General features: G+C 43.7%; 1 protein-coding gene across 1 annotated transcript; it reads left to right on the top strand.

Moving 5' to 3' along the window:
• Nucleotides 1-2,693: 2,693 nt before the first annotated feature.
• NUBP1 (NUBP iron-sulfur cluster assembly factor 1, cytosolic) lies at nucleotides 2,694-8,286 on the top strand (the record flags this gene model as incomplete). Its single annotated transcript, XM_082006781.1, is given in 13 exon segments — nucleotides 2,694-2,915; nucleotides 2,917-2,946; nucleotides 2,949-2,988; nucleotides 3,073-3,174; nucleotides 3,265-3,401; nucleotides 3,549-3,617; nucleotides 4,150-4,182; nucleotides 4,941-5,031; nucleotides 5,376-5,530; nucleotides 6,425-6,535; nucleotides 6,659-6,761; nucleotides 7,498-7,581; nucleotides 8,167-8,286. Coding segments are annotated over 13 exon segments (1,230 nt in total). The 3' UTR covers nucleotides 8,220-8,286.
• Between the last annotated feature and the right edge of the window lie 686 nt (nucleotides 8,287-8,972).

Raw genomic sequence — 8,972 nt, 5'->3', positions numbered from 1 at the left:
GCATATCTTGTCTCAGCTAGCATGACATTACACCCCAGCTAAGAAAGGTAGAGGTAATTTTAAATAAATGGTCATTGTAAGTTAAATTTATCTTCTCATGATGGTTAAAATATATAGAAATGTAAATGCTAACTGTAGGGAGGCGAGTTACGGGCAGTGGAGCCACACACAGTGGGCAGGCACCAGGCTGGGGTGTATAAACAGGGTAAGATTGACACTGCAAATGCTCACGCACACAAAAAACTTTCTTCTTGCAAGAACTGATGGAACTAATTCACAGCAGCTGCCCAGGAGGGTAAAGTTATTCCTGAGCATGAGAGATTGCAAGAGTGCTGGCAGAGTTCACCGCTGAGTTCAGCCTGACTCGAACACTACACAAAGCCTATTTTTTGCCCAGATAGCCCTGCACAAAGAGCCCTTGCTGACTCTGAGGAAGGGGGGTGCTGAGGAAGAGATTTACTTTTCCTTTTTGGTGATTTTTGTGGGGAATGTTCTGTATAACCTCGGGAACAGGGAATGATCTGTTGGCCCCAAAAGAAAAATATTTGAACACATACCTCAGCTTAAAATGTGGAAAGTCCTGCTGACATCAGTGAATCTAATCCATATGTTTGAAAGGAAGCACAGACCCGAAGTGCTGTATTGAGCTGTGGTCTAAAACAGAGCCAAACCTTCATAGGGAAGGTACAGTATAAATTTCTCAGATACGACTTACTGGCCAGTTCCTCCCACGCCAGAGATTCGAATTTGTGTAAACATTTGGACCCACTTTCACGTAACATTTGTTTCATTAGTTTCCCATAGAAGATAATTACAGAGCAATAAGTATGGAGGTTGTACAAGTATCAAGTGGTGATGAGCATTTACCTGAGGAAAATGTACTTGAAATGGAAAATGGGCAATGGCCTATTTATTAATGACTGAAAAACAGGCCAAACTCCTCAAGTACCTTAACTAAATGTATTTTGAGATTTTTTTCCTAGGGTTTTTTGTAGGTGGACAGTTACTCAGAAGTTTTTGTGTTTTTTTTTTTTTTCCCCAGTGTGTTCTTTCTAAAAAGCTTGCGGTGGTTGAATGTGGAGAGTATTCATAAAGAGACTTTGCAGTATTTTTCTTTCAGAAAGACAGGTTTAACACCAGGATGTGCTGATACTTTTCCAAATATTATCAGATACTCTTCTCTGTATATTGTGTTTCCAAGGTGAGACTGCCCTAGATAGTAACTTAAACACCTGTATGTTAAAACAATCAAGTTTTGGGACTAATCAGTTAGAAATGGGAGTACTTGAGACTCCTGACTGTGCTTCAATCAGTGTGCTTAAAATCCCTGTGCTTAAAAAATACTCTTTTTACAGCACCCTCAACCAAAGCAATAGAAGAAGTCTTAGCAAGCAGGAAACGTGGTGGTTCACTCACAGTTCCTCCAAAACCACCGCCCCAACCTGCCTTTCTCTCAAGCTTGAGTTACCATCGGTGGTTTTTAAACTAGAATTCATGGTCCCTGCCTCAGCAGTCAGTCTGTCTCCCGGGTGGTAACCATGACAAGAGAAACTGTTGTTTCGAGGCTCGTACCTGTTATATGCATCCCCACGAGAAAAACTGCAAACTTCCTTAAAGGACATGAATGTATTTGCATTTTGCCAAAGCAAAGTGGTTACACTATTTAATGCCTTTTTCTGAACAGCTGAGTTTTCCTCGTGTAGCAGCTGTTCAGATGGCTGTTGCTGCATCTGCAATGGTTGGGAGTCTGCGCTGTTTTAATCCTAACAGTATTGCGAGAATTTTATACGTACGTAATGAGGAAATGAAGGGGAATTGAAAAGATTGTCAAAGATCTTGGAAAAACATTTTCCTCCTCGTAAGAATAAATGTGGTCCTGCGATTTAGTGCTCACTTCTATGTAGATTGGAAGCATTTGGAGGCAGGGATTGTCTTTTGCTGAATGTTGGTGAGATATCCCCTGCTGGGGCTTCTCAGTTGGTCTCTTTAGGTGACTCGGCTTTAGAATTGCAGTTCATGCCCACAGCTTTTAGCCAGGCGTACCGTCCGTTTGCGCTGGGGAGGCGAGCAGTGCAAGGAGCAGCCGCCGCTGTTTGCAGCCTGTAGCTCGGTTCTTCGGCTGTGATGTTCTGAACGGAAGAGAGGACAAGGCCACGCTTGGGAGCAGCCGTGTGAGAGACAGAAAGGGAGCAGTGATGGGATAAGGTGGCCAGTAATAAGGTCCAGGTTACATCACCGGCTGCTGCACACTCTCTTGGTTGCAAAAATTAATTTATTATTAATTGATTTCATTAATTTTACGTGCCAAATACAGTGGCTATCTGCTCAGAAGTTGACGGGCCAAGTTAAGGTCGTCTTCCAAATGAATAGACCCATTAAAGCAACAGAAATTGTCTACAGGAAGGTACAGAAATTAGTAGCTTGACAATTGCAATGAAGTAAAGCAACGGCACGATTTTGCTGAAACGGTGCATAATCTCCTCGGTGTGAAACTTGGGAACCACACCAGTGAGCGCGCGGGGCTGCGGCGCCTCCTGGGCAGCTGCACAGCCCCGGGCTATGAAGGGAGCCGGCTCGACTGGCGGAGCGCGTCTCCTTCCAGTGGCTGACCCGGCTGACAGGCAGGAGACCCGCGGGGGTTGGCTCGTAGGACTTGCAGAGATCGTCATTAAGGCCGAGATTTCGGTGCTGAAATGGTTTCGCCGCCCGCCGGTCACGTGCCGCTGCCCCGCGCGGCTCCAGCGCGGAGCTCCCGCTGCGGCTCCCAGCGCGCGCCGCTCTCCCCGCCGCCTCTCGCGCAGCGCCTTCGCCGGGCGCCTGCGCTGGGCCTACGTGTGCGTGTGCGCCCCCTGGCGGCAGCCGGTCCCGCCGGCGCATGCGCGCGCGGCACGCGGCGCCCTCTCCTCGCCCCGCCTCCTTTCGCGCCCGGCGGAAGTGGCGCGCAGCGGGGGGCCATGGCTGAGCCGACGGGCGGGCCGCAGCCGGCGGGTGAGGGGCGCGGCGCGGGCGGGCCGGGCCGGGCCGCACCGCAGCTGCCGGCAATGGCGCTGTAGCTCTCGTTGTCCGTTGCAGACTGCCCAGGGACCAGCAGCGCCCAGGCGGGCAGGGCCGCCGCCTGCCAGGGATGCCCCAACCAGAAGCTCTGCGCTGCCGGCGCCGCCGCCCCGGACCCGGGTGAGTGAGGCCCTGAGGCGCGGGGGAGCGGGGCTGGCGGGGGCGGGGCCGGGCGGCGGCTGACGGCGGCCGTGTCGGCCCCCCCCGCAGCGGAGGCGGCGGAGCTGCGGGAGCGGCTGCGCTCGGTGAAACACACCGTCCTGGTGCTCTCCGGCAAGGGCGGCGTGGGGAAGAGCACCTTCAGCGCCCTCCTGGCTCACGGGCTGGCGGCGGACGAGGCCAAGCAGGTGGGCTGCGCGGGGCGGGGCGGCGGGCCGCTCGCTGCGGGTTGGAGCCGGGGGTGTCCTGGAGCCGCGGGCGGGAGGTCCTGGCTCCGGCAGCAGCCCCGTGCGGGCATGTTTCCAGCGGGGCGGGCGGGGCGGTTTGTTTTCCAGGTTGCGCTGCTGGACATAGATATCTGCGGGCCATCAATCCCTAAAATGATGGGTCTAGAAGGAGAACAGGTGAGTGAATGCTCGAACGTGTTGTTTATAGGGTTTCTGCTCAATTTTTCATTAAACATTTTAAGGCTTTGTAGATGTACAGCTGCTAAAGGACCGCTTATTGGGAAACGTGTGTGGCAATGGGTAGGGAAATACAGAGGGTGAGAGGAAGAAATTCAGCATGATTTAGTTTGTAAGTCATCTGCTTTCAGGATGACCAGTTCTGCAAAACAACTTTTGCTATGTGTCAACCATGTATTCACAACCACTTAAAACTTTAGTAAGGTTAACATGATTCTCTTTATCAGCCCGAGAATATTTTATATAAATAAATAAAGTAATGGGTAAATTTCTTGCAAAATGGTTGAACAGTTATTATTCACTTATTAATGGAGATCTGGCCCTGCTGCAGTCTTTAACTCCGCTGCTCCAGTAAAGTAGTGTTGTACCTATAGGCAAGGTATCTTTTTACCCAGTTTTGATTTAGGTTGGTGTTTTATGTAACAAATACAGATTTGTTTCTAACGTAACTATGTATCACTTCAATTTTCAGGTTCATCAGAGTGGGTCTGGATGGTCTCCAGTGGTGAGCTGGTGTAACTGTTTCAGAAAGTTTATTGGGTTTGTTTGGGTTGGGCACTGCCTTCTGAAGTGAAAAAGGAGGGAGGGAGGAGCAGAGGGTAGTTCTCTTAATTCTTTTTCTAACAGCATAAATATCCAGATCCCATAGAATCTGAATATAGGCTAGATGGATCAGAGTATTAAATTTCTTTTGTTAATCATAACAATACTGCATTTCTAAAATTGTTTCACTATTTTAAGTATCTCTCGTTCACTGACTTTCCTACTATACTATGGGCAATAAATACGTTACTTGATTTCGTTATTTTTGGCTATCATGCAGCTGTACAGTATGTCACCTTTTCAATGACAGACAAAAGGTATCTTAAACCTGAGAAAAACCTCACTAATCTTTAGAAATACAGGGCAAGTTTTGCAGCAGTGTTCGTTGTCTCAAGATCACCTTCAGTGTGTACTCTGTTAAAAAGACAGCCTGATGCTGAGAGGGAAAGCTGCTCTTACCCTTACACTCCAGTGATTCCATAAACCACTGTAAATCTTACTACAAGTAGATTTTTTTCAGTCTGTGAATGTAGTTGGTGAGCATTGTGCCGTTTTCAATGGCCTTTTATAAAAAAGAAGCATAAGGTTCTCTGCCTTTATTTTCTTAATGTCTCCCCCTGCCCCTCCCCCCCGCTTTTTTTATAAAATCTGGTTTTAGAGTTCGCTTCTCTTTCTTCACTTTTCTGTGTGCTTGACTGATTTTCTCTACTTCTCTTTTAGTATGTTGAAGAAAACTTAGGTGTCATGTCTGTGGGGTTCTTGCTTAGTAGTCCTGATGATGCTGTCATCTGGAGAGGACCAAAAAAAAATGGTATGTATAAAGTGTTTTCAACAACAATTTATGTACTTGAAACACTTAGTATCATCAGCTTGTTTAATTAGTAATGTAAACATAATATAGTAAGCTATAGGAAAAAAATGAGTGAATGGTTACTTACTTTCTTTAGTTGAACATACTCATTTGATGAAGTTAGAAAATCAAATGCTGTATTGGGTTTTCTTTTTCTAAACCCTTGGCAAAATAAGCATTTCTCTACTTAAGTTGACAAGTCAGAAGAATCTGCACACCTAGACCATAAAATTTGAAGTAGACCCTACAATTTGAGATATAGGGAAATATTTTTTTCTCTTCCACGTTCTTATCCTTTCTTTTAGGGTTGATCAAACAATTTCTTCGTGACGTGGACTGGGGTGAAATTGACTACCTGATTGTAGATACCCCTCCAGGAACGTCAGATGAACACTTATCTATTGTGCAGTATCTCGGTGCAGCGCACATAGACGGTGCCATTATAATCACTACCCCTCAGGTATGAGAACTTCATTTTCGTTGATAGTAGCATCGTGGCAGTTAAAAACAATCTTTGGTGTACAGTCTCTATTTAACTGCAGAGAATTGATAGTACAGAACCGAAGGGAGTTGACTTTTCTGTTTGGTGCCTACAGCTGGCTGGTTTGTGAGTTAGACGGGTGCCTTGGTGGCGTAGGGGATCTGAGTGGGTCACAATCAAAAGCTGTCATGATCTGTGTGGTGAAGTGCAGTATTTCACTTCCTCCTTGGAGACTAGTGTTTACATCATGGCAAATTTGTAATTCACTCACCAATGGCTTAATGTTCAGAAGTCAGTAAGAACTTCAGTTTTTAAGAGATAAGATGTGCGCTCTCTGACACCATGTGAAATGTTGCAGGCCATATCGGATAGGTGGTGGGGGAAGGAGAAAGGAACGGGAGACCTGAATGAGGTCAGGCATATATGCAAAAAGTCTGAGGGGGTGATAAGCTATTTGAAACTTAATTTGAAAAGAGATTACAAGTGTAAGCCTGGTGATTATTGTCCTTGCCTGCTCTGTTGAGAATGCCAAGGGTGTTTCTGTAAAATGAAAATGTCAAAAAGTTAGATTTAAAGAACTAAACACATGAGATTAATACAGGAGATAAAACATAAATATGGCTGAATCTTTACTGGTGTCAAGTCAGATTTCAAAACAGCCACTTTCAGTAGGCCAGAACGGTTGTACCTGTCTTATTGCTACTCATACAGTCGTTGCTAGAGCACGTAACACAGGATTACATTCTTCGAAATACAAAGACAGCAGTGATAATTCATTACGAACTTTTTTTAAAGTAGCTCTAAGGATGTAACTTAACGGCTTCAGCATCAAAACATTACAGTCAAAATAGTAGTGTTTCCTAATATTTGCAGGAAGTGTCACTTCAGGATGTTCGGAAGGAGATCAACTTCTGCCATAAAGTGAAACTGCCAGTCATAGGTGTGGTGGAAAATATGAGTGGCTTTATATGCCCAAAGTGTAAGGTAAGGCTGTCTGTATCTTACAGCATTTTTTATCTCGATGGTGTTTGTATATAAAACATTGCTCCAAAAATGCCTTGTTCTCAGGATTGCAGTATTTTAACTCTAACGTTCATGTTGTTCCAGAATGAATCTCAGATCTTTCCCCCGACTACTGGAGGTGCAGAGAAGATGTGCCAAAACTTAAATGTTCCCCTCCTGGGTAAAGTGCCTTTAGATCCTCAAATAGGTAAAATCACTGTATTGCACTACATGTAAAAAAAGTTTTTCCTCCTATACTTATGTTATTACTGGGAAGCTCTGACTTGGACACTGATAAATTAGAATATTAAACATTTTGTCTCTTAGGTAAATACCCACTTTTAGATAGAACATTTTTTTGAATCAAATGTTGCTGGAACTGTGCCATAGCGTGGTGTGAAAAGAGGATGGTGCTAGAATAGTTTCCTTAGCCTGAAACTTAATCTTGACTGAGATTAGATTATGCATCTTTTCAGCTGTATAATCATATTTGAAGTAGAACATGTTTTTCTCTGTAATCACCTGGAAGTGCAGACTGAGTACAGTCATAACCACCAAGAAGAATAATACCTTGTAGACGTTAAGCATTAAAACTAGTGCTTTAACTTCAGTGTTACTGGCACTACCCAAACTCTGTTGTGGATAATGATACGGCTTGATTCCATGCCCGCTAGCTATTAGCGATTAATACTTGATTTAATGACATCAAGGAACAGGTCAGTACTTTCCAAAACAATGACTGAAGGTTTCTGCTAATAGTTTGCTTTGTAAAACTGTACGCTGTAGCACTAGTTACATTACTGACATAAGGACTCCTTATGGAAAGGGATACATGCGAATGGCTGTTTGGAAGGGTACAACTGGCAGTGGGATAAAGGGTAAAATAAAGAAAAGTTCATCTTTTCCCATGGCTTTACTTTCCTGTTTTTTCCCTGTCCTTCAAGGAAAAAGTTGTGACAAAGGCCAATCTTTCTTGTCTGAAGCACCTGAGTCTCCAGCTACGTCATCTTACAGGAATATCATTCAAAGTAAGTCTGACAATCACTGTGCAAACGAATCCTCTCCGTTCTGAGCACTTCCACGATACATAAAGCTGCTGAACAGAATTATGCTATTCCTCCACAAATAATAAAGACAGTAGGTGTGCATAGCAATTATGAAGGTTAACAGGTGCAAATACTACATTCACCACCTCTGGGCATCGGTTATGACATGCTTTTAAAGCGATAATGAAATGTATTTAATAACTGCTTTCCATGTTTGGCTTCAATCATGAATTTTGCAGATCAGATGTGTGTGCACTTGCTCTCACAGAGAAGTTCTGAGATTCACAAGCAGGCCTGTTATGCTCACCATAGCTGAGTATGATACAGCTGGCTAATTATTGCCACCACTTCCTATAGTAATTAAAAACCACCTAAAGAGCTGGTGATGTGCAGTTCAAAAATACAAAAAGATGGGAAATTCTTAAAGCCATTTTCACTGTGATAAAGGCCCAACTTGTGATATTTGTACCAACAGGGGACAGAGTGATGGCAGCAATAACTAATGGTAACACACTCCTGGTGTGCAACTGAAATAGTATTTATATTATATTTCCTCTGTCTTTGCAGGAATTCAGGAATACTGTGATCAACACCATTTTCAAGAAGAAAAGGTTATCTAATCTGTGAATGGAAAGAAGATGTAGTTCATGTTTAATTATAGAAAAGTAACTTATGCCTTGATTTAATAGAAGGAATGTATTCTTTTTGTATATTGCAAATAAATTCTTAATATAAATGTTCTCGCCTTAGGTTTTTTCCATAGTTCAAGATTCTTGCAGTTCACAGGTGGTCTCAAAGCTTGCTAGAAATCTATAAAACAGAGTCTTCATCTGTGTTACGTAGGTGCAGTGTACATCCAGTGTCATACTGCTAATAACCTGAACATGAGGTTGGCGTTTGAAGACATGTATATAAAAGATTCTATTTAGAAAGTTGAATATAAAATATGCTTTGCTGACACAGGGGCATTGTATCTGATGTCTACGCTATGCGCATGTAGTAGGCTTTGTCCTGCCTTCTGCACTAGGAGGAATTATAATGCCCACTCTCTCTCTCTCTTACTGAATAACGGCATTTAAGTAGCTTCCCTTTCAGTAGAGAAGATCTATATTTAAAGTGACATTCAGGGTAGTACTGTCTCCTTTAAAACTGATGCCAATTCTAAAAATAAAAACCTACTAGAGTTTAGGCAAGTTAATTATAGTACAAGTACAGTATTTATTACAGCTATCAGAGTAAGGTTAACATATTTTAACTACTTGTGTGAAGCAGCCAGTTATGTATAAGCACTGCGTGACTCTGCTACATGACTGTTGTTATTTCTTCAACCCCAGGCCTGAGCACTAAAAAATAAACCTTCACTATCTTTAATA

This window comes from Phaethon aethereus (assembly GCF_964289735.1).
Source record: "Phaethon aethereus genome assembly, chromosome: 15".
Classification (NCBI taxonomy): Eukaryota; Metazoa; Chordata; class Aves; order Phaethontiformes; family Phaethontidae; genus Phaethon; species Phaethon aethereus.
The sequence above is the reverse complement of the archived record's forward strand: the minus strand, read 5'-3'. Positions and strand labels throughout refer to the sequence as shown.